Source organism: Haemorhous mexicanus, chromosome 2 (assembly GCF_027477595.1).
Source record: "Haemorhous mexicanus isolate bHaeMex1 chromosome 2, bHaeMex1.pri, whole genome shotgun sequence".
NCBI classification, from domain to species: Eukaryota; Metazoa; Chordata; class Aves; order Passeriformes; family Fringillidae; genus Haemorhous; species Haemorhous mexicanus.
Window position 1 is genome coordinate 25,576,984 of NC_082342.1, and position 24,918 is coordinate 25,601,901.

Here is a 24,918-nt window from a genome sequence, read left to right on the forward strand (position 1 = left end):
AATTGAAAAAGCCATTATTTACCAGTGACATGCTGGGCCTTAAAAAACAAGTGGGTAACCTACAAAAGAAAAAATTATTTTATTAGCAGTAGAACTGGAAGAATCTGCAAAAAGTCATATACCTAAAAAAAGCAACCCTGACGTGGTCTTAATTCAACAGGTGCTGTTTTTCTTTCCTTAAGCAGCAGCATTCAATCACTAATACTGAGGGACTCCAAAACTGTAGGTTTTCCTCCATCAGAAACCACAGTCCTCAGAAGCTGATCAAAAAATTTTAGGAAACAGGACTGAAGCAGTAGAATCACTCCAGAGGCAAGATGAAGAGTGCCTGTTGTAAGCAGAATATGGATTTTAAACTCTGTCTCATGCTTTCTCAAAACCACACTTCTAATGGATTTTGTTAGGATTTCAAGCTCAAGAAGCATCATGACAAAGAAAACAGTCAGAGAAGAGAGAAGCTGTACGGTCACTTTGTGTTTCTGCTGTTGTGAGTAGACCTCATCTCACTGTAAAATAATTTCAGAGCCACTGGGATAAGCCCTTTTCCAGAGCAGATTGCTCAGTAAAGAAAGAACAACTGCGAATTTGTGTGCCAGGAGCCAGAAGATACAATGCAACTGCAATGAAATGTGGTGTCTTTCTGCAAGAGAAGGGATTGCAACCCTAACTCATATTATTATCAACCTTGATCCTTTTCTATTAGGTTACCCTTAATTTTTTGATCAGTAATTCCTTTAAAATACCATTTTCTAAGAAAATTATGATATAAGTATTTCACTATTTAAAAAATGCAAGAAGCACAGTTTGTTTTGCTCCTGTATAGCCATTGTGTCATTAGAGTTCAAAATACATTTCCAAATACATTTCCCAGTCTTTCAGGACAAGAATGCCTAGGGAGAGGTTTACATTATTTTTTCTTCCAAGAGTAAGAAATAAGTAATTGTCAACTGTTGCATCAGGAATGTGCAGGTGAAAGATGGTAAATCTTTGATGACAGATGTTTGTCAAAATGTAGTATTTAGAACTACATGTTTGAAATGCCTGTTTCCTTTTCCCTTCCCCAAGGAGTCAGATTTAATAAATTTAATACTTTCAACATCTTTCCTTACCCTGGAAAAACAACTATTCCAAGAAAACCACTTAAGAAGAACTAGTCCAGGAATGAGGAAGTAAAGGATGACATTTACTTTCCCCCTCTTAATTATGATACATTGCAAGTAAGTGATCATGTTCATAAAACTAATTTTTGAACTTCAGTTTAGCCAAGAACTCTTCTACCATATAATGGTTTTCATTAGCCTTCAAATGAATTGTTTTTAATAAATCATAAGCATTATGTACTACTCATAAACATTGTGATTTTACACTTTAACCAGCAAGCAGCTGGTTTTTTACAGATTGCTATGGTTAGAATAGATTGGGAAAATCTCTGAAACTTTTTAAGTTTTGCTAAACTAACCCTGATGAGTTTCAGTGAACAAAGCCTGGGGGAGACAGGTATTGCTACACCTGAAATGCAGAATTTATAGCCTTCTAGGACATGTTGCAGGAACCAGAAACTAAATACACTAAGAAAGACAATCCAGTATTTGTGCTGGAAATGCCTTATCAGGGGAAAAAGATAGTAAAAAGACTGAAAATGTGCACAATGAGAAATCAATAACCAATAAAACATAGAATACTGTTTAATTAAAATAATGATATCATTTATAACCAGTGGGCATTAATTTCTTCGTTTGATAAAAATGTATATATAAGTGAAAAGTTTTGAAAGTGGCCCTGCATCTAGGCAGAGTTATATACATGCACGCCAGCGCTGCGAATAAAGCAATGCCTACTTTCTAATACTAAAACATAGTGTTTGATTTATCCCGACGCTTTCGGCGACAGGTGGAGCAAAAAGATGCATGTACATGGCAGAAACTGCTTACAAATATGCCTTTAAAACGCCAGCTTCTGATGTCAGCGTTCTGCGGGTTCCTGATCCCCCCAAGACTGTGTAACGCTACAAGAAATGGTGTATTTAAATTGTTATTCCCCCCCCCTTCTTTTTTTGGTACTGAAACCAATTACACAGTGCCAACTTTGCTGCCTTTCTAGTGAGGAAAACCCAACTACGCTTGGGAGACTATCTGAAAGCTCTGAATGTAAACCACCCAGCAAACCACGCCTCTCACGATGGCAGACAACAGGTTGATGGATTTGGTAGCCACGGGGTGGGTTTCCCAGTCAGCCATACCCTGCAAATCGCTCCGTGAGGCGGGACTCACCGTAAACCTCGTGTTCAAGCTCAGAGCAAGGCAAACGCAGGAGGTCGCGGGCCGCAGCTTGTTACGAAAGCCTCGGTAGGGTCTCCTTCCGTGCCCGCTCAGGCACGGCAATGCCCACGGCTCCCTCATGGCCCCCGGGTTGCCGCCATTTTCCCTCAGGCAGTTCCCGCCTTCTGTATGGACACTAATTCTCAATTCTTGGGAGTAGTCCTCGTTAGTATAGCGGTGAGTAGCTTCCCCCTCTGATGCGGGAGAGCGGGATTTGATTCCCCGACGGGAACGCTACTTTGCATTATTTTGCCGCGCCATCGCCGCTTTACTTTTCGCCGGCGAAATTCCCATCGATCCCCTTACCATTGAGAACATGGCCAAAAGAGTGAGGCAGAGATAGTTGATGTTTGCGGTGGTGGCGCAGGGCGTTCGGTGGCTGTGATCGTATAGTGGTTAGTACTCTGCGTTGTGGTCGCAGCAACCTCGGTTCGAATTCGAGTCACGGCAAGAACGTGGGGTATTTTCCTTTTCTTCTCTTTCTGCCGCCGTCGTTGTCTGAGAGCGCCTCAGCCGGGACGGAACGAGGTGACTTCGGTCTTCCCGGCTGCGGGGTGGGTACGCCCAGGACGCGTCCCTCTGCGGGAGTGGTTTGATACTGAGAACGCTAAAACGACAAGAAAAAAGAAAGGCTAAAAAAAAGAAATTCAAAAAACCCCACCAAAACCAAAAAAAACAACCAACCAAAATAAACCCCACCCAACCAAGAAACCTGGTATCTCCTACGGGGATCGAACCCGTGCCCATGACGGTAATAGCACCAGGCTCTAACCAACTGAGCCAACCGACTCGCCGCCTGTATGTGCTCACGTGCTTCATTGACAGCCTATCAGCTGCCTCCACTAGCCCCCGCTGGCGGGGCCTGGGCGGTCGCTCCGGGACCCGCGCGAAAATTCTGGAGCTCCTCGGCGGGGGGCGGCGCCGAGTCGGGAATACGCCAGAGGGAAACGCTGGAGAAAGTAAGGGGGCGGAGCCATTGCCTGGACAAAAACCCCGTCAAACAGCCATTGTAGATTAGTAGGTAGTCGTGGCCGAGTGGTTAAGGCGATGGACTAGAAATCCATTGGGGTCTCCCCGCGCAGGTTCGAATCCTGCCGACTACGGAGAGCTTATTTTCCTCTTTCTGAATGTCCTTGTCTCTCCGGTGTCCCAAATCCACTTGCTGTTTGCGTTTATTTTTTTCCTTTTGGACACAATAAAAATTTTCACCAGTAAGAAATAAAGAAAATGAGGGAATTTGGAGCCACTCCCCGAGAGCCTCAACTCGGAGCAGGAACCCTCCAGCAGGGCGGGGAAGCCTCCAGGCGCACTCCTCTCCCCTATTTTGGGCAGGGGGAGGCGGGACCAGCTGTGGCCCGCCCGGCGCTGTGGCTTAGCTGGTTAAAGCGCCTGTCTAGTAAACAGGAGATCCTGGGTTCGAATCCCAGCGGTGCCTGGGTTGTCCCCGGCCTCTCCCGCAGGTTTATTTTGGGGGAAGCCGTTTTTATCCCCTGGCCCGCTCTCTTCCCGCTCAACCAGTGCCCCCAGCTGCCCAGCGCGGCTTGAGTTGCTCGTGTCTGCCCTCTAGCGGGATAAATTGGGCAGGGCGCCGATCGTTTTCATCACTTTTACAGCAGAGACGGAGGGGTCCCCCTGTACCCAGGTGTCTCCCCCTAGCGCAGACGGGGGTCTCGGCCTGTGTCGTCTCCTATAGGAAGTCGGGCTGTGCTCTCCTGCGGGGACCGGCCGTGAGTGGTAAGCCCTGGAAAACGCCTTTCTTTCAGCCCCTCTCTTCCTCACGTCTAGGCTGGACACTGCCCTCCATAAGCATAAGGCCCGACTAATCAAATCGGAACCCCAGCCGCAGCAGCTTTTACCCGGCTCTGCAGGCGATCACCGGCAGGGTTTGGGCGCCTCCAAAAGGGCGAACTTCTTTCGCCCTTCTGCTGATCGGCCCAAGGAGTGCGGGGAGAGGCCGCACACAGCGGCCCATATCACGGGGGCGAGGTCAAGAAGAACGTGGCCCGTAAGGGGATCGAACCCGCAACCTCGGCGTTATTAGCACCACGCTCTAACCAACTGAGCTAACCGGCCTCGTTCCTGGCATCTTTATCAGCATTCTACATATCGGACTGCAGCCAGAGTGGTTCTAATCTCGACTTACATGGCAGCCACGGCGCCGATCCGTGACGGCATCGCCTGCACCGAACGGAAGCGCAAATGCGTGGGCACTACGCGAGTCACTGGCGCACTTGCCTTCTCCGCTCGCCTACCCGTGGCTGCGCAGGGATGGCTCCCCGTCAGCACCCACCGCGTTTGGCGGAACCACGCATCAAAACAGCTCCTCACGGGGCACAAAGCTGAAAAGTGGGTGTCAGGAGTGGGATTCGAACCCACGCCTCCAGAGGAGACTGCGACCTGAACGCAGCGCCTTAGACCGCTCGGCCATCCTGACAACTAAATACTACTTGTGGCTGGCCGAATTCGGTTCCGGTACACCAGAGTTCCCCCGACTATACATAGAACAACTGTGTATTGTTTATGGCACCTAAACAGACAGGGCAGCTCAGCACCAGGAACCATTGTTCTGTCACCCCCTCAGTGACCACGGGTGAAGGTTGCTCTCAGCCCTCCACAAGAGACCAAGGATTTTTGGGTTACAAAGACCTGCTTACATTAGAGATATAGTTTTGCTCAGATCTGCAGATAACTGTGCAAACTGAAGTCACTTATTTATTAGTACTTTAAAATAATTGACTTTGAATACCAAAACCACACATTCACATCACTTTGCAGCAGTTCATGAGATGGCAGCTAAAGGTATGCGCTAGACCTTCAACTTCAGAATGTCCTCAAAACTAATAGTCACAAAATTCCCTTCAACAATTAGAAACTCAGGTTCTGTTTCATAGAAACATAAAAGAAATCTAAGTCCCTCCTTCAGTAAATATTTTGAGCAGGGTAGAAAAAGTCCTTGTCAAGAACAAAGGAGAAAGTGAAGTATTTGTGGTGGTGGAATAGCAGCCAGAGGCCTTACACACTGAACCCGGACTTGAGCCAACAGAAGCCATGAGAAAGCTGACAGCTCTTTGTGAGAACAGAGTCCTGCAGCAGTTGAAAACAACCGGCTTTCTGGCTTTTTTTCCTGAGAAAAAACTCTAGGATTGTGAAACACACTAGCCACCTGTATGAACTGTTTTTGCAACCCTTAGGTAGAAAAATGAAACTATGTCACAAACAACTCTTTCTGCATGTACACACACCAGGACACTGAGTGACCAATCAATACAGGGTAACAACTTGTTGCTGCCCAATCAGGGATAGACACAGGGTGTTCTTTAAAACTGTATAAAGAGACACAGGGCGGGGGAACAATACCTTCTTTTGCTCCATGAAAAGTGTATCCTGTGTCTTTCTTTAACAAGCTCTACAGCAATAGTATTCTTCTAAGTTCTTCCTTAATTTTGTTACTTAAAATTCTAAAATGTATATAGTCTCATTTTTTTTCCTCTTTCTTCATGCCCACACAACCTCATCACACAACCTCTGAACTTCCCTACCTCATGTTTGTCTCCCTTGTTCTTGTTTCACTTACACCTGTGCATCTCCTGTCCTGAAAAGAAGTGTTCTAAGTAGAAGGCATTCAGAGAAAACCAAGAACCATTTTTGTTTCAAAACAATACCTTAAAACTTTATTAACCTTTATATAAATGATCAATACTGAAACTAGCTATTGAAGTTGATAACTTTCCAGAAGAGTTACAAAAATGTAGTTGTTTGTTCAAAATAAACAACCACTTCAGAACAGAAGCCTTATGATGAAATCTGCAGTTACTCACAGGTACAAATTACTTTCTGTTGGGTACTGCAAATGATAATTAGACGCCAAAGAGAATTTTGATGTCAGCCAGAGTGAGCTTAGTGAAGGTCTCTCCTATGCCTGACAGAACCTGCTGGGCAAGACCTTTCTTCCTCTTCTGGAGTTGCAGGATCTTTTCTTCTACCGTTCCTTCACAGACAAACCTAAAAAAAAAAATTAAAAAAGGACAAAACAAATCCACGCCATCTCAAGTGCTACGAAAATATGTCAGTGTTATATAAACACTTCCTCAGTACATTTCAAAAGATTCATCTTACTTAGAAATTAATAATTAGCCAATTATGTGACTGACAAAATACTTTTCCTCCTATTTTGTCTCAAATCAAGACTACCTCTGAACAGAAAACAGCTATCCTCATATCCAACCACAATAGCATTTCAAATATAAGTCTGATGCGCTTCAGGTCTCAACTTTGGTCATCTGAAGTAACAGCAATTCTGTGACAAAATCCTGTAATTACTGCATGATAACTGATGGCACCTATTATACAAAAAATATTGTACCCAAAAGAACATTTTTGATTCCAGTCTTTGAATGTACTGTGCATTTACAATAACTAATTTAATCTTTCAGTACTTAGTTACAGATGCTTTTTCTAAAAGTCAACTTTGCCACTTATTAGAAATGCTTTATGTGTTTTTTATTAGTGATACTAGAAAGGTTCAGGCTTAGGGATCACAGTGAAAAAACCTCCACTCAATTAAGAGAAATGTTTCAAACTGTTCTCAGGAATGAACAGGACATTCCCAATAATCCACAGGCTGAAAAACAAGAACCCCTGCTAGGTGTCAGGACAGCAACATGCGTATGAGTGCCACCCAGAACATATGAAAACATTTTTATCTCACTGCCCAAATCTCAATGCCACTGTCAGACCCTGTGTCTAGCTCTAAGTAGAGAAAACAAGGTCACATCTCACTGACTAAAGCCAGACAGTACATAAGCAGCAGCTCCTCCTTCTGCTAAGTAAAATGCTGACCTGTGTATCACAACATCCTTCTTCTGCCCCACACGGTAAATGCGGTCACATGCCTGGTCCTCTAGAGCAGGATTCCTACAAGGTAATTAAAAAAAAAAAAAAAAAAAAAAGTTGCCTCATTTTCCCGCCTCCAAGGAATCCTGTTTTCCTCTGTAGAACTAAAACTGCTCTGAGCCTACCTTAGGTTTACCAGCTTGATGGCCAGCCTTCATCCTGACTGTATTTCTCTTTGGCCTGGGAAAGCCAACTGCATGACTGAGACTACTGGTCCATGTAGCCCCAAGCCTGGCCAACAGTTGCTACTCAGAGAAAGCTGAGTAGGTGGTGAGGAAAGAGAGTGAAGCAAAAAGGCAAACCCCAGTGAAAAAGGCCATCACTCAGGAATATTTACATAAGAAGTGGGTCCATCTGATAAAGTAACAAGGAATACTTGTTGGTATTCCCTCCATATTGTAGAAGCATCTCCTTAACGCTACTACTCAGCAGTTGGTTTTGTATGAGGCACATTAGTTTGCTTTTTAAGTTCTCATGAGCAATGTTTAGTTTAAAAAACCTGCAATTGTGACTTTGATGAGACAACACAAATATCAGGAGCTTGCACACACTCTTCTCATGTAAAACCCAAAGGTACTCTAGCTGTGCCCAGTTACTGACTACGCTCAACACCATTGATTTGTTTCAAGCCAAACTGCCTGTAGGCATTACTGCAGCATTTCTATTACTGCAAGTAATTAAGCGAGGGACTGCCAAGGCCCTGGCAGCATTTTGTGACACAAAGCTGCATACCTGGATTGCTGTTATATTCCTCTATTTTTTCTTGCCCCTACAGTACTGTATTTCAGGGCAGTGAGCACTGGATCGACAAATCAGTACCTCGGATGAAGGCCACAGTAAAAACACTTTTCCCCAACTAACCACTAACCCCAACTATAATCTAAACACCTCCCATCTAACCCAGTTGCATCAAACATTACATCCAGTTACAAAGCAAGCAGCATGCCCTCCATATCCTCTCCAAGATGGAAGCTGTATTTCTCTTTACCAGTGCATATCAAGGAGAAAGAGATGGTTTCCTCCAGTCAAGTTCAGGCCAACGCCTCCAGCCAGCAATGAGACCAATATTACCTTCAAAGGCCAAAAGAGAGTTTACAGTCACAGAGTCAGACATCACAACTGCACAGAGCAGAGCGAGGGACTGCCTCCCTGCTCTGAATGCATACCTGAGGCCCTTTGGGATTGTTATTGAACTCTTCCACCACATCCATCCTCTGTTTGGGATTGACAGAGCCATCCACTGTGGCATACTTCAGCCCCAGGCGCTGCAGGTGCACAGCTACAACTCTGAGCATGCTCGTCCACTGAGAGACAACCACACTGGAGAGAGAACAGGGAGTTCAAAACCAGCACCCTGTACTGGAACAGCTTGGTCATTGCAGTGTCTCACCCAAGGGGACACAACAATTCAGGCACCCTTCGCCACTGCAAACTGGAGCCAAGCCCCTTCCCAATTCAGAAATAGAGGTGTAGTGGTAGAACTTACTGTGGAAGACTAATACCCAATAAACTTCATATAAATTAAGTCTATAACTTTCACCTCTATTTTTGGATTTTACATTTTCACTTCCCAACCACAAACCTGAGTCACAACATAGCTTTTTCTGAAAATCACAAAAATCAATACCAACACCAAATTTAGATTCACTATAGCCTCTCACTCTCCAGTTTCTTGGACTAAACAGTTTGAGACAGTAATTTGTTTAATACTTTCTTGAAAGGGAACAAAAGCAATGTTGGTGCTCCCATTCTTATGAAGGGAAAGGACTGGAAAAAAGCTTTCTATAGGTCCTCTGATAAATGCATTCCTTGACCTCTAACAGGTTCAGTTTTAATCTCTACTTTAGTCCTCCACTTCTTTTGGGTTGTAGGGTGGGCAAATACTTCTCATCACAATAAAATTATTCCCAGTCCTATTTCTGGAGAATAGTCTTCCTGGGCCTCAAGGCCTGAAACTTCTCACACATTCCCTTATGTTTACACTTATCTGTATCCAAAAATCCCCTCTTTTGGCTTAAACATTTTTTTCCTCAAGATTCATGTTCAACTACTGCAGTACTGTCACCATTTTATCATACCATGAGTTTTGTATTCAATTATTTTAAGCTATTTCTGCTGTTGTCAAGAAACAGTGTGCTTCTCTCAATCACTATGACTAAAGAAAAGGACATGGTTGCTAACCTTTTATGAGGCTCTGGGTGACTCTGAATAGTTTTCAATTCGGCCAAGAGTTGAGCTATCTGCAGGAAAAAAAAGTCCAAAACATTAGTCTGCGTGCTCTCATAACCCAGCTCATGCTTGGATATTCTTTATTAAATGTAGAAAGTGATCAAAATAGCTTTTCAACTGAAATTTCCTCTGTGTTTGAAGAGATTTTAATAGTCATTGGTAAGACCACTCCCCCGTCAGAAAACAGGGCCAGGAAATCGAATCATACAAGTCTGTCTCACAGATTCAACCTTCCCATGGGAAGTTATTGCAACCTCTCCTCTTGCTGCCACCCCCTTTTTCTTGCTCATCACAAGCACCATGATCTCATATAAAAGCTCTTCTGAGCTTCTGGGAATCCAGTGCTTAAGATTTTCATTTACAGTTTTTCAGCAGTCACATCCTCACAGCTTTACGAAAAATACCCCTCAACGTGTGAGAAGTTGGAGACTACCCAGAAGGGGCTCAGCAGGCTATCAACCTACTCATCTGATTCCATGTCAATTGGCAACTTAGCCCGATCTGCAATTACCATTTAAGAGGCAAAGTGCTGAAATCCAAGCTTCTCAAGGAAGGTAAGAATGCCACAACCAGAATACCTTGGTGCTCTCCCTGGTGATGTCAAAGATATCTCTTTGAAAAGCTGTGCCATTGAGGTAGACTGTAGACTTGGAATCAGGAGTCCAGAGCTCAGACAATGTCAAAGCACCAAGCTGTTCCTCAATGGAGAGTGCAAGGCCTTCACTGTTCAAGTTAATTTGATCCAGAGCCTGTGGGAAGAAAGCAAAATAATAAGGGATCACAGTCAAACCTGAGATCAAATTCAGTACTGATCCAGTCAGCACAGTATCTGCTGAGGACGCTGGGTTTGAAGGATGCTATGCAATATGAAGACAGAACAATTAAGAAACACTACTGGATCAAACAGTTCCTTTGGACCTTTATTCTGCCCCAAAAGCGGCAGTGTATGGAAAGCCTGTGAACTTAGCCATTTCCTGTGGCCCAGTCTCCTCAGACTCCCCCGGCACCTCAGCACTTAACAACAGCAGCATTACAGATGTTAGCACATAAATTCCTGCCTGTTCCCCTAATAGCTGAACTTTCTCTACAGCTGATATTATATATATATAGCTCAGAGCCAAGAACTACCCCAAGATTAGTCTGCTTCATGCAAGGCAACCTCAAAGCACTGAGAGAGGTCTCCCACACAAAAGAAGCCCTTGAAACAGGCTACACTTGTGCACTTTTCAAGACTAGGTTAAGATTAAGACTTTTTTACCATTAAAATTCTAGTTCCCTTTTTGTCTGAATAAACGTATTTCCAAAGACACAGCTGCCCATATAAGTCATACTGGGGAACTCTTCAGGGAAGCCCATCTGCCCATCTGAAACATCTTGGGCTTCAAAACACAGAGTCCTAAAATTGACTCTGTTCATACTCTCATAGCTAAGAGAAACAAAGGTGTTACCAAATCTGTTAACTCGCATAGACACTTAAAACCCTACTAAACCCCCCTGCTACAATGCAATTACCACTTTCAATAAGGAGAGATGGCAGCAGCACTGACGGAGTCTCAAGAGCATGGACAAGACATGGACAGTACTTGAGACCTGGGAAGCACTTTGTGAGCCTGCTAGAAATTCCTTTTGACTGACTCCAAACTCTTGTGCAACTGCCAAGGAAGGAAGACAAAACATCAAGAGCTTGTGGAAGCATTTCTGAGCACTGCCCATCCACCTCCAGGAAAAGGTTCACAAAGAGGAGTCAAGAATGAACAGGCAAGCAAATACCTATTTAACATAGGAACTCATCAACCCCCAATTTAAGTAAAAAAGGGAAAAAAGACAACAACACAAGTCAGAGTATGATATACCATACAGAAATGCTGACGTATGTTATCTGAGCAACTAGACCTTTATTTCAAAGGAAATTTTAGGCCCAGAAGGGTTAAGAGATTTTCCCAGAGCCACAACGAGAACACACTTAGTATTCTAAGGTATAAGTCTTTGTAACATGAAGGGAGCATTTTCTGAAGAATTTCTAAGCCCTGACCCCAGGTCTGTTCCCCCTTCTGAGCTGTGCACTTAAAAGCCACTTCTGAAAATGTTTTCAGGGGAGGGCATGCCCAAACCTTTCTCAAAGGGGTTACCACCATCATACTCTCTGTCTTCATTTTTCTGTTCTTGTCTCTTTAGGTATGACTGTAGTGTTGACCTGGGAAAAAAAAAAAAAAAAAGACAAAGACACTGGGATTCACAGCAAGAAAAAAGGCAAGAGGGACCCGAGCTTAGCAAGCTGATGATGCATTAAGGTAAGGAAGGTTTCATTAATCATTCAGTCACAAAAATGATCACAAAAAAACCCCAAGTCTTGTTTAACCTGAGTATGATCAAAACCAAAGATGCATTTTGGAAATCACAAGAGAAAGCAAGTCTGCTTTTTGAGTATGAGAACACTTTTAAATGTATAGTTAAAAGGAAGGAAAAATCTTTACAGTGAGACTGCTGAAAGAGCCTAGGAGAACACAAAGTGATGCTGGCTTGCATTACAGCTATCTGAAAAGACCAGCATAATTTCTAACTGTACAAGAATCACAGAGCAAATATAATTCTCTCATTTACAGGTGCTCACACATCATCATTTAAGAACTACTATAGTGGTGTTCACAGGGGTCCCAGGATGAGGGAAGAGATAAGAATCTTGACTCCATGTTTCAGAAGGCTGATTTATTATTTTATGATATATATTATATTAAAAGAAACTTATATACTAAGACTATACTAAAGAATAGAAGAAAGGATTTCATCAGAAGGCTTGAAAGGGAAGGAATGGAATGACAATAAAATCTTGTGACTGACCAGAGAGTCCAAGACAGTTGGACTGTGATTGGCCATTAATTAAAAACAGCCACATGAGACCAATCAAAGATGCACCTGTTGCATTCCACAGCAGCAGATAATTATTGCTTACATTTAGTTTCTGAAGCCTCTCAGCTTTTCAGGAGAAAAATCCTAGCAAAAGGATTTTTCATAAAATATGTCCATGACACATTACGTGATGCAAATCCAAGTCCTTGGAGTCTTGAAGTCCGTAAGATTAAGTGTAAGGCCAGAATACAAACCTCATATAAGGCATGAATATATGGGAGAAAAGAAATTAATCAGTTTTGCCTGCTACCTGAACAAGCAGTGTATTTTCAAACACACTAGACAGACAAATCAGAAGGAAAAAATTAATAGGAATTTATTCAAAAGCTCTCCTCATCTGAAGTGAATTTCTCCTCTGATTTCCATATCAATAAGAAACAAACCCACAAAACACCATATCTCTACCCACATTCATACCTGGATCTTGCGAAGAGCACATTGTATACAGACTGCTCCTCTGCTGTAAGTTTTAACTGATGCAACTGCATCCTACGCCGGGGCAGAGATACCTGAAGAGAAAATTCACAGGATCAGATGTATGTAGTGCAAGAGTCTTAGAGAGCATCTCAAACAGCAGCAATCCAAGATTTAACACAACACTCTAAGTCTCAGAAGATGTTTGTTCACTAAAGCCATATGTATTAACGCAGTTATGACAAAACAGACACTCACAGAACTCCAAGGAGCCTGGTTAACACTCACAATAAAATCTTTATTCCAGCTCATCCAATAACAAGTTCATACTATGTATGAACTGCTCAACAACTACCACAAAGGGATAAATTTTTGTGTTGTTGAAGTACCTTATTTCACCATTCAAAATCAGATAGTACACCAAAATGATACCTTTTAAAGGCTTAAGACACACCTATGACTAATATTCCATTCAACAGACTATTTGTAAAAAGCAATGCAGAAAGCCAATGCTCCAGCACACACCAGGTCCATTTGACATGCGGCAGCTTGGGTTCTCAGAGCTAGGCTAGTCCAGTGATCTAGACTAACTTTCCACTAAGTGGCCATCCACATGCAATTACTTGGCATATTTTTGTCTGATATAAATAATATGTGATTTATAACTGAAAGGTTTCATTATTTTCTTTAATTCTGCTTTTGGGGTAAGCAACCAAATCATTCCACAGACATTTGCTTCTCTTGCTCAAGAGGCTGCAGCAGACAGGAAACCCCACCCATTAACAAATTTGCTCATGTAAATAACTAACTGCTGCAAGGAAAACAATGGAATGATGGTATAGTTTTGGAGGGTAAAGTTCTTACCAGGGGCTTGCCAACTGAATCCAGCTGGTCCTTAGTTCTCTGCAGTAAGAGGCTCCTGGTTAAGAGGCTTAGCCTCTCCCCTCCCTTCCTTGTGTTATTATCTACCTGGTACTTCCAAACTTTGTATTCATCAAAAGGAGAGCAACGTAGAAACCTGTGACAGGAAGGAAAGAGACTTCATACCAAAGGAAGAAGAGTTCTTCACTTACTCTGGAGCAACCAGAACCAAATTTCTTGCTATTCCTTGCTACCAAAACAAACCATTTCCAAATGCCATTACTGCACGATCAAGGAGCAGTAATTCATTTCCAGTGAAATGGTGGTGATAACTTGTTTGCTTAGATGTCCTACCATCACTAATACTGTAAGTACCTGTTTCTGAGTCTGTACCCATCACTTCCTCTTAGCCCATTATGTTTCAAGCATCACCTGTAAACAAAGGACATCCAGAATGCAGAGGCACTTGCCAAAAAGCATATTCATCTGTTATTTCAAAATAGCAAGCTTCTTACTTGACAGTTAATTTCTATTATCCAAAATTATTTTCAAATGCAAGTTTTCTCGGGTTCTACAACACCATTTGTAACCTTTCCCCCCTCAGCAATGAGGAGCACCTGTTAATCATTGTTCAGAGAATCCAAAGTTTTCACCCTTTCCTTCAATGCCCTTGTAGCACAAGATTCCAAGAAGGTCCTCCCAGGATGCCCAGTAACAACAGGGATTAACTCAAAAAACCTCTGTTCATTAAAATTGGTTTTGTGCATACTCTTCCTGAAGACAAAGGAGATCCAAGGTAATTTCCCCTTTGTTCTCCATGGAGGCAGAAAAGCTACACTCAACAGCAGACACATGGTCAGCCTTTTGCAATGCCTCAACCACAGCCTTTGCAATCCATTAACATAATGGATTGCAAATAATATTCTCCTACTACCTAATGGTGCTAACCATTAATATAACTAATCCTACTACTCCACATATATTAGAGACATCTCAAACTTAGAAACAACTTCAGCACTTCATCAGAGAAGAATTACTAAGACTGGATCCCTATCCATGTAGTCACGTGCAGCCAGCTCACCTCAGGAGAGAGTACATGTCCAGCAAGTTGTTCTGTATTGGTGTCCCAGTGACAGCCCATCTGGCACTGGCTCTCAATTTGCACACAGCTATAGAGGTTTGAACCCGTGGATTTTTAACATTGTGAGCTTCATCCAATATAATTCGAGCCCAAGCTACCCTGAGCAAAGGGGAACAGGGACATGATCCACTCTGAAAAAAAAAGCAGACTATAATCTGAATCAAAACCTAGGTTCTCTAAGGAGGCACACGCAAACACATTTTTCCAGCACAAAGTATTTTTGTGATGTTAGCAGCAGTTTGTGCTCTTACTGTCCTGTAAGAAATGGTCTCCCAATATCATCTCTTTAAAGCTTCCATGTTTAAAGTTTATAAGCCAAAAGCTAACTTATTTGCCTGATCTCAATAACAATTTCTAGTATTTTGTTCGTTTTCTTGCTTTTAACATTTTATCTTATAATGCTGTTGCTTCAAGAGGTGTTTCATATCAGTAAAGTTTTGCTATGCTGAGATGAAGGACCACATATAATTATTCTGATCTCTCAAAATTTTATAGATGCCACCTAGAAATTTCAGAAAATTCCAAGTCCTGTTTTCTTCAAGAGCTACATCTAGAGCTGGGCAGAGATGAAGGAGACAGCAAGGAACTTCCTCTACACTGTGGTGTCATTTCAGTCAGCACTCATCAATCACATCATTATTTTCACAGCCTAGCCAGCACACTGCTGTTTCTTCAAGGCAGCATGGAAGCTGCCTCAATCTAAGTTCAGACTGATCCAGAGCCTAAGGTTTCTGGTAGTTTGGGGTGGTATTAGTGCTTCAAGCAACAAAGAACATCAAACAGAAGATTCCACAACTCCTTCACCTCAAAAGGAGAATGAGATTCATCATTGCATTCTTGAAATTACTTCTTAAGACATTTCAACTGTCTGTATTCAATGTAGCATATTCTATAATTCTACAGAACATATATATTGTGAATATATTTGTTCTTGCTCCACTTTACAGTACTTCCTCTCATCACTTTGCTTTTACAAAAATAATCAACTGGGATTTATGGAAAAAAAAAATCAAGTTGCTGCTCACTGTAGCACATATAAGGTGTTACTTGAAACAATGGTTTGTAACACCTCAGAACAAAACTTTAAGGCAATTCCCTATTGACATTATGGCTTCTCACCCCCACATCATGGTCCTGAGCAGGGACTTCCCCCTCCTCTTTGGTTGCGGGAACCTCCTTGGAGAGAAGGCTGTAGGTTGTGACAACAACATCATATCCAGAAAGCCTGAATGAAAAGTAGTAATCAGGAACAAGAACCAATAAGCAATTTTTTTTTTTGCAAGAGAGACTAAATGCATGCTGAAGAATGCATTTAAGAACAACACAGTGCTACAGGAGCTGAAACTCTGAGTTTTACAGAAAACTGAGCTTCATTGCAGTTAAACAGGAAAAACACATTGTCCCCATTTTAAGGATACTGGAAGTAGACACATCAAGCTCAAGATGACAGTAAAAGCCCATTGACCAGAATGCACACCACGTGGCATGAGCTGTACTTAGAACCCAGCACACAGGAATACTGCTCAGCGTGGCCTGAAGAGGTCTAGAGAATACACTGAATTATACATCCTGCTGATAAAAAATACAACTACCAAGTACACGGAAGAAACTGCCACTGACAATCTTTGCAAGCAAGAGGTATTTTGGAGAATATACACCCTTTTTTTTTTTACTATCAGAAGCAACAACAGCCTCCACAAGAACCACTGAGCATGGGCACAGGCCACAAACGTTTTACTAAATACACATTGACAGCACACATCAGCCTGACTTACTGGATCTTCCACATTTCAATACTTCACATTCTCCCATCATTCTACATCCACTTTGATTTCAATTTTGATAAACACAGTCTCTTGCTACGTAGTATTTTGCTTTTCTTGGTCATATTTATGGTTTAGCACTTACACCTCTGCATGCTTATCTCGATTTGCCCCATGGTACAGACAGACCCTCAGTTTGCCAAAGACCACATGTCTCTCAATCTCTTTCTTCCAGTGATGGATCAAGGACGCAGGACAAACAACTAAAGTGCCATGGGAAGGGATAATAGTGAAGTCTAAAAGAAAATATTGCAGACAGGTTTCAACGTCTTCACATTAGACTAGAACAAAGACAGAATCTTTGGAAATTTGCAATTGAGAAGAGTGTCCAACCAATTCCATGAGGATACAGACAGTACAAACCATCTGTATCCGCATGGAAACAATCCTCAGAAGCAAGACTCTTTTAAAAAGCACTAACATCACCAGTGTCTGTGAACAAGATAAAAGTGATCTTTGGGGGAGAGTTGGAAAGAAAAAAGATCAGTTAAAGAGAGGTGAGTAGCAACTATTTGATGTCCCTATGAAAACTATGCATATGTTTAAAAAACTGTGAAATCTTTTGCAAACCCAGCATATCACTCTCTACAACTTCCTGAAGGTAGTTGTAGTCAGGTGGGGGTTGGTCTCTTTCTCCAAGCAGCAACTGACAAAACAAGAGGACACAGTCTCAAGCTGCATCAAGGGAAATACAGGTTAGATATTAGGAAAAAGTTTTTAATGGAAAGAGTGATAAAGAACTGGAATGGTCTGTCCAGGGAGGCGGTGGAGTCACCATCCCTGGATGTGTTTAAAAAAAGACGGGATGTGGCACTTGGTGCCATGATTTAGTTGAGCTGTCAGGGTGTCAGTGAATGGGTTGGACTCGATGATCTTGAAAGTCTCTTCCAACCTTGTGATTCTGTGATATGCTGGATTTAACTATTTCAGGAAAACAGTAAAAAAAAAAATCTCCAAACAATATAAAGTAATGAGTTGGAAAATCCTACACATCCAATGGGAGACAAAAATGACCCTGATCAGAGAAAGGCCATGCAAGAAGGCACAGTAATATTTAGCCAAATGAAAGTTTCCTGCAGAAGGAAAGTGAGCACAGATACAGTGTGTTGCTCTACAACCCCTTAACCTGTAATACTTTAGGCATTTCAGATGGCACTTCATCATAATGTATGGGCTGTAGGATGGAAAAAATTCTGTACCATTTCTGGATAGCCATATTTCTAATGTCTCCTTTCTTTTCTTTGTCTTCAGCTGCTTCTGGGCCAGAATGAGAGCAATCATGGTTACAGTCTTCCCCAAGCCCATGTCATCCGCTGCAAAAAGATGCACACAAGTTATCACCTGCAGAAATGAGCCCCCTTGGATCTACACTGAGTGAAATACTACAACAGAAAGTATTGTGGGGAACCCAGAAAATCAAAAATACACAGATGATAATGTTAGGGTACGATTTAGTAATTGGTTAATACCTCTACTTGGTAATAGGGCACAGAAAACAAGCCCTTTTGACATGTCTACAAAATAACCAGTTATTGGCCTCCAAATAAGTTACATGCAAAACTTTGCTGTCATAGATCTGCCCCGCAAAATCCACTTTGCCATTCTGCTGCTCACCCAGAATTCCTCCACACGGCCTCTGACTCTCTCTCCAGAGGAGCCATGCAAGCGCCTGTTTCTGGTGCTGCAGCAGTGGGACCTGAGGGGGTGAGTGAGACAGAGGATTTGAAGGAAACACCTGGCAAAATTTAGACACTTCTGCTTCCTGTACCAATTGCCGTGTTCACTGTTTTACTACAATCCCCAATTGCCATGTTCAACTGTTTTACTACAATACCACAAAAAGGAGTTTACCTACCTGATGTTTTTCCATACAGGCTGGGGTACCTGGGATAAGCAACTTTTGCAGACAGGAGGTAAACAGTACCATAGATGAGTCTTTGTAATGTTTCCTGCACTAACCAGCCTAATGCCTCAGAGTGCTCTCAGAGAGCAGATAATGATGGCTTGTTCAGCTGGAAAATCCACCCCGAACTGCCTTGCTTACAACAGCTACCACTGTCAAGGAAAGGGATTCAGAACACTTCCCCTTTTCTGACCGAGTCTAAGACCCCCTACAGACTCTTAAAACAGGAAGAGGGACTACATACTACCATCACAGGACATTCAGTGGCCTTCCCCACCACTGAAAAGGTCCCAAGACAAATGTGACAAATGACAAAACATATATGCACCTACACACCATCCTGTACAGGTACATGCATTTGTTCCAATACCTTGTATATAACCTCAAATAGATCAGAACTACTCTGGAGTCCATCACATTCCATGAATACAATCACCTCCAAACCTTTTTGGAAAGATTATTTCTTATAGCTCACCAGCAAGAATAAAAAATTAGGTTCTCAGCCTGTTCCTCACATCTCTGTTCTGCCAGTCACATACAAACAACATGGATGGAACATAATTATAGAGTATCTCCATCCAGCGGGATGCAAAGTATGTCAAAGTGGGAAGGAAGGAATGCTCTAGGGTACTACTCAGAGGTTGATTCATTCATCCACTGATCCAGAGCCTGGACAGCTTCTATCCTTGCCAACCCACCTTGAGGCCAGAGGGATCTTCAGCTGCTGTCTCCTCTGTTGGACGGGATTCTAGAGATTTGTGAAGATGATTAACAGCCTCAAATGTGGCACTGTGTACAGCCCTGATTCGGTCTTCTGTCATTCTTCCCCCATACAGATTCTGCACACCAACACTCACTGCAAAGATACAGTACCAGAGATGTGTTTACAAAGCTAACTTTCCCAAACAGATCTTTCACCCAAGAGATTGACTTCAGTGGCTACAGATGCCAGAGGGACAGTATGCAGCAACTAAACAGGCTTAGTACTCTCACATATATCCACAAGTTGCAGGATTATTTCAGAAATAGTACTTAACGGGGTTCTCTATAATAGCAAACTCCTTCTATACTTCCAAAACTTTGGCCACTGGAACCCAAAGTAGGAGCAGCTGAGAGGTGACTCTGTGAGCCTGCAGAGGCCTTTGCTGTAGGATCCTGAAGCAGGAGAGGTGCTATTGACTTTGTACCACGTGGCCTGCCAACTGGGTGAGATAAAGACTCTTCACAGCAGCTGCTGCTTGTGCTATCCTGCCCTTAAGGAGAAAGGAATCACAGGCAGAAAAGGTTGGACAGTGAATCTCAAAACCTTGCTCCATAGCCCAGAGAAGAGCCTTCATTTTGCCCAACAGTCTGCTTGCAAAATACTGTGAAATGGTGACACCAGTTTAATAGATTACCACATCACCTGAGCCACTGCAACTACAAACATGTGTTCTTGTGCTGCTGTGATAGGCAATGTGTCCAGCTGCAGCCTCAGTATGTGGTTTACAGCAACACAATGAACTCTGCAGCTGTGATCAGAGTAGTGCAGACAAGGTCAGTTTTGAACCCTCTTCCTAGAGGATTTATTAATATTGAAGCCATCTCTCTTGTCAATATTTTGGACACAAAAACTATTAAAACATCCAAGAACAAATGGGCCAAGAGAGCTCATGAGCTTTTCTCTCTCAGGAATGGCACACTGGCAGCTGCTCATTTTGAATCTGGTAACTAGAATATTCAGCGACAACATGCATGAATAGCACAGTTCTATAATGCAACAGAGGGAGTGAACACTTCATTGGCATGTTCTCGAAGAGATACTTATCTCAGTCATGTAGCCAAAGCGGGAAACCTAGATCCTAAGGGTGGGAGGAAATTCCCTTGGGAAGCCACTACATTACAGAGGAAACATTTGAGTTGCTCCATCCATCTGCTCCCAGACATGTACTTTGCAATTAACAATTTTCCTCTTCAGTAAATCTCAACAGACAAATGTTTTATAGACCACAGGCCATATATAAGTATGTGCTATGTTTCCTCCATATTAACAACTATTTTAAGACAAACTGTTTTGTAAACTTCTGGGGGGGGGGGGAAGCAAAAAAAAAAAAAAATTAGCCCAACCATTTTCACTAGTATCTGCTGTTGAAATGTTAAGAGCACTGAGTGCAGCTTCCAAATCCCGCACTTGCTTTAATAAGCGCTCCCCTTTATCTGGCAGCATCTGAACATTCACTGTAGCCAATGTACTCTGCAAAAAAGAAAGAAACCAAAACTTCAGAAAAGAAAGAAACCAAAACTTGGTATGGTCACCAAGCTCTCTGCCAACACAGAACAATCAGGTCAGAAGTCTAAAAAGAACTAATCCTTTCCCATTTTAATTTGCATTTTGATACTGTTCTGTAGTCTCCAGAGGCTTTCAAGTGCTATTCAATGCAATTAAACAATCTTTCAGCAGAAAATAAACTAACCACTAGTGTTCTTTAGAAAACTAACCATTAGTGTTTCATTAAAAAATATGGAAGGACACAGGATTCCTCCTTTTTATGAAACAGGCAGTCAAGTGAGTCAGACAATCTTAACATCTCTCAAAACATCCACAACATTTAACCTACTTGCACCTTTCTCTCTATGCTTGCAAAAACGACAGTTCTGATTTCATTTCAAAGTTCTGTTCTGAACTCCAGACAAACAGGTGGGTTCATAATGAAAACTGTAAAACAGTGATTGGCAATTATTAGGAAAAAAAAAAAGTAAACAGGCAGGTAGTTTATTTCACCCCAGTGTAAGCTTTCATAGCTAGATCACTCCTACTGCACAAGGCCAAGAGACAGCCATGTTATTTACAAGGGTTAAACTGGCTGTGCACTATTCCATTTTATGCAAATTATTTTCAGAGAAAAAGACAAGACACAGCCTCAGGTGGGTCAAAACTGAGAATCCCCAAAGGCAGAAGATTGTACTACCTTCGAAGTAATTGGTTTGTATCTGCTTACTACAACCAGTCTGTACAAAGGCTGAATTCCCTTCCATGTGACATCTTCCTAAACCACATTTTGAGCTTCTGCCGTGAGGATACATATTCCAATGCCTGTCACGAGTAACAGAACTCGCCTTCAAAACAGAACAATAAAACCCCCAAATAACAGGTGCAAAAATTACCTTTTTCTGTTTCAGCTGGAGTAGAAGACGGTTATGAAGCACTTTAGGGTCCTGGGGTCCTTCCATGTGATGTGATGCTGCTGCTCCTGGCAAAGATGTCCCCTGCACACTCTTTCCTGATTTTCCTGAAGGAATCTCAACTGATTTCTCAGGTTTACTTTCACCTGATGAGGAACAAACAAATTGTTCTTCATCACTATCACTGGCAGAAGCTTTACCAGGAGACTGTGGCAGCCCTGGCCCGAGTTGTGCCTTGGGCAGCTCTGCCTCTGCCCCTCTCCTCAGGGCAGCACACTTCGATGCCAACTGTGCTCCTGCTGGGGAAGGGGCATCTTCCTTAGACATCGGTGTCATTTCACCATTCTTCTGACCACTGCAATCTTTCTCTCTTGTGCCTTTATCCCTACAACTTTTTAAGCTTTTTTCTCCAAGCTGCTCCTCTCCTGGAGGCTTGGTACTTGTACTTTGCTTTCCAAGACTTAGTGGGAAGAGTTTTGTTCTTGTGCCTGGCTCCTTGTCCACACAATCAGAAGGCTTCTTGGATTCCCTGGCAATACCACCATATTTCTCTTCCTCTGAAAGTGTATTTTTCTCTTTCCTCGTCTCAGAAAGGCAAAGTTTAGATTCAGACACTGTAGTCTCCTGAAGATCCAGGTCACTTTTACTTCCTGTGGATGATTTCTTTTTATTTTTGAGCTGTTCTAGAGGTACTGTCTCTGTGGAGGAATCAGAGGTCAATTTCTTTTCTTTATGTGACACCAGCACACTCTCATTCTCTGCTTTAGCTCCTTTTGCTTTAATTTCCTCTCCATTTCTTTGCTTCATTTGTTTCCACGATGATGGAGCACGATTCTCATCTAGCACTTTGAATGGATTTCTTTGGCTAATGGGATTGAAGAAAGGTACTCTTCTGGGCTGGGATTCCAAGGGTTTTAACACTTTGGTAGCTTTTGGATCCTGCAATATGTACATGGCAGTAAATGCTAATGTACAAATTATTAAAGCCTGTTAATAACACACAAAACCTTATCACCTCAAGCAAGACTTCATCCTCTACCAAGATCATCTTTCCTATCATTTTAACAGAATCAGGATAACATTTCATAAGAAATCCAAAACAAAAGCTGGTTTTCTACTTTTTTTGCCATTCCCATTGTTTTTTGGGATCAAGTCCCAATAGCACAATCTCTAGAAAAAAGACAGCCAGGAATCAAATCCAAGCTTCTTCTAAGACTGAAGAATAGTGAGGACTTCACACAACTTAGAAGAAAGAGAAATCTCATCTAGAGGACAGTAGGCCTGATACGCTTCTCGGATGGAAAATATAAAAATTCCCACTAAGTAGTTTCAGAGGTGATAATGGTATATGGAATGAAAAGCCATGCCAGAGTAAGGTGATACTATAATACAAACAAACCACTCTTACCTGCCATGGGAAACTTCCACACCATTTCTTCCCATTCAACTTACTCTTAAGGCACCGGTAAAACAACCTACCAAGAATTAAAACAAGATTTCGATTCCAGGAGCCAATGAAGAAGCTCTAAGCATTATTTTAAAAGTACTTTGCAACAAAAATCATGACGGACAAGTTCTACGAGTCTGTACTTTATGTTCAGACCTTTGCATGACAAAAGGCTGTGAACACTGGCAACAGGGCTTTTTACAGGAGTAGTGTTCTCTGAATAAAGATTCCTATGATTTGGGGTTTTTTTAAATTTTAGCAATAGAAGAGAAACTGCTCTGGCAAAAATACTGTCTATGTTTAAAGCCTTAGAAGCATCTTATGATTTTGAAGTGCAAGGAAACAACTCTTTTAGTTACACTGCACAGGCTACCTCATCTTTATAACAACTCTTTTTTAAACTAGCAGCCAAGAAGGATTGCTGCAAGTACTTTATCAGAACTAACATTGGGGAACTTGATGCTGAGTTTGGATTAATCCAATCACAGAGCCATGCTCAATTCTGTTAAAAACAAAATCTGATGACCCAGGTTTATACTATTGGATGCAACTGCTAATGAAAGTGGCAAACATTTGGAAACAGGGTAAGTGAAGGCTTCCAGGCTCAAAGACTCTCTTCAATTTTAGAAGGAAACTGCAAGTTCTCTCTGGTTCTCCAACACCATTTGTTTCAACATGTGCAATAAACCCCTGTTTTCACTTTGAATGACTGGTAGTTCAACTCTCTCACTTGTTCGTAAATAATAAAGACAGCTAAGAGCCTCCTGATCCTAAGAATAACAATCTCTATTTTTAAGAGGCAGCATCCCACAAAGTAAGTCTTCAAAGATGCCATAAAAATGAGATACTCTAAATAATGGCCCTCCTTTCCCCACAGAACATAGGTACAGCTTAGAAGGATGTTAAATCATTATAGAAAAACTACTTAATCACAGGATTCAAGTTTTTCTGACGTAAATGACTAAACGACCATTAGTCAGAATCAGTTTGAGATTATTTTAAGCACTGAACATAGGATAAAGAAGGAAAAAGGAACACAGGTTTTACCCGTTTGAAGGCAGACATTCGGTTTTTTAAAAAATTTGAGGAACTTACTGGTATTCATCTCTGTCCGGCTGCTTAACCAGGACTTGCAGCTCCACCACGCACCCCTCATGGATCAAGCAGTGAGAAGCAGGAACCCTGAAGGGAGGAAAGGAGAAGCGGAAGAATACAGACAAGACGAGCTGCCCAGGAAACTGCCACCGTAAAGCGATCGCTTGCGACGAAACAAAGGCTACGTAAGAAAACAAGTTTGTGACTGCTGACACAGCAGTGAGCTTCCCTCAGGACAGTCAAGTGTGTCCACTGTCCCATCGTCCCCCTCCTGCCGCCCCTGCCCTGCACCTACGGCGCGGGGAGGACGAAGCCGCAGGCAGCGGGGCCCTGCGTCCCGCACACGTAGAAGCTCTTCCCTTTGTTAGGGCCATCGCGGACGCCCGTTTTCAGGAAGCAGAGGGACCCTGCGGAGCGGAGAAGAGCACAACTGGTCAGGCCGAGCCCCCCATACACCGCCCCTCATGGAGACCACCCTGGCCCTCCCCTTCACCGTGCTCGGAGCACAGCACGGCCTCCATGGCCGGGAAGCACGGCCGCGCGCGCCCTTCGAACCGGCCAATCTCGCCGGGCCGGCGCTCCCACCAATCAGCGAGGGGCATGGGCAGGGCAGCCAATCGCCGCTGCGCTATGCTGCGCTATGCTGCGCTATGCTGCGCTATGCTGCGCTATGCTGCGCTATGCTGCGCTATGCTGCGCTATGCTGCGCTATGCTGCGCTATGCT

The 24,918-nt window shown here is 42.7% G+C and overlaps 1 protein-coding gene, 1 long non-coding RNA gene and 4 other non-coding genes across 9 annotated transcripts; 2 read left to right on the forward strand and 4 right to left on the reverse strand.

Annotated features, from left to right (window-relative positions):
* Nucleotides 1-1,660: 1,660 nt before the first annotated feature.
* LOC132323092 (uncharacterized) lies at nucleotides 1,661-3,620 on the reverse strand. Its single transcript, XR_009485244.1, has 2 exons — nucleotides 3,031-3,620; nucleotides 1,661-2,925 (listed from the first exon to the last, which is right to left on the reverse strand). It is a non-coding gene; the product is annotated as an uncharacterized LOC132323092 (long non-coding RNA).
* TRNAS-AGA (transfer RNA serine (anticodon AGA)) lies at nucleotides 3,340-3,421 on the forward strand. Its single transcript has one exon. It is a non-coding gene; the product is annotated as a tRNA-Ser (tRNA).
* A 59-nt stretch (nucleotides 3,621-3,679) lies between the features above and the next one.
* On the forward strand, nucleotides 3,680-3,753 carry TRNAT-AGU (transfer RNA threonine (anticodon AGU)). Its single transcript has one exon. It is a non-coding gene; the product is annotated as a tRNA-Thr (tRNA).
* Nucleotides 3,754-4,317: 564 nt separating this feature from the next.
* On the reverse strand, nucleotides 4,318-4,391 carry TRNAI-AAU (transfer RNA isoleucine (anticodon AAU)). Its single transcript has one exon. It is a non-coding gene; the product is annotated as a tRNA-Ile (tRNA).
* Nucleotides 4,392-4,669: 278 nt separating this feature from the next.
* Nucleotides 4,670-4,752, reverse strand: TRNAL-CAG (transfer RNA leucine (anticodon CAG)). Its single transcript has one exon. It is a non-coding gene; the product is annotated as a tRNA-Leu (tRNA).
* Nucleotides 4,753-5,960: 1,208 nt separating this feature from the next.
* On the reverse strand, nucleotides 5,961-24,912 carry TTF2 (transcription termination factor 2). 4 transcript variants are annotated; one of them, XR_009485245.1, is made up of 23 exons: nucleotides 24,687-24,911; nucleotides 24,489-24,600; nucleotides 24,194-24,280; nucleotides 23,060-23,126; nucleotides 21,634-22,590; nucleotides 20,596-20,722; nucleotides 19,188-19,345; nucleotides 18,201-18,282; nucleotides 17,786-17,899; nucleotides 16,672-16,822; nucleotides 15,883-15,988; nucleotides 14,704-14,894; nucleotides 13,626-13,779; nucleotides 12,765-12,856; nucleotides 11,552-11,634; nucleotides 10,953-11,092; nucleotides 10,019-10,189; nucleotides 9,393-9,451; nucleotides 8,378-8,531; nucleotides 8,200-8,282; nucleotides 7,337-7,470; nucleotides 7,158-7,232; nucleotides 6,257-6,320 (listed from the first exon to the last, which is right to left on the reverse strand). XR_009485245.1 is itself a non-coding variant. In XM_059837944.1 (22 exons), the coding sequence occupies exons 1-22, from the start codon at nucleotides 24,793-24,795 to the stop codon at nucleotides 6,176-6,178; spliced, it is 3,417 nt and encodes a 1,138-aa protein (XP_059693927.1). In that variant the 5' UTR covers nucleotides 24,796-24,910; the 3' UTR covers nucleotides 5,961-6,175. The 4 variants fall into 4 exon arrangements, 1 of the variants encoding a protein (XP_059693927.1); XR_009485246.1 differs by having other exon boundaries at nucleotides 7,337-7,565; XM_059837944.1 differs by lacking the exon at nucleotides 7,337-7,470 and having other exon boundaries at nucleotides 5,961-6,320; nucleotides 24,687-24,910.
* Between the last annotated feature and the right edge of the window lie 6 nt (nucleotides 24,913-24,918).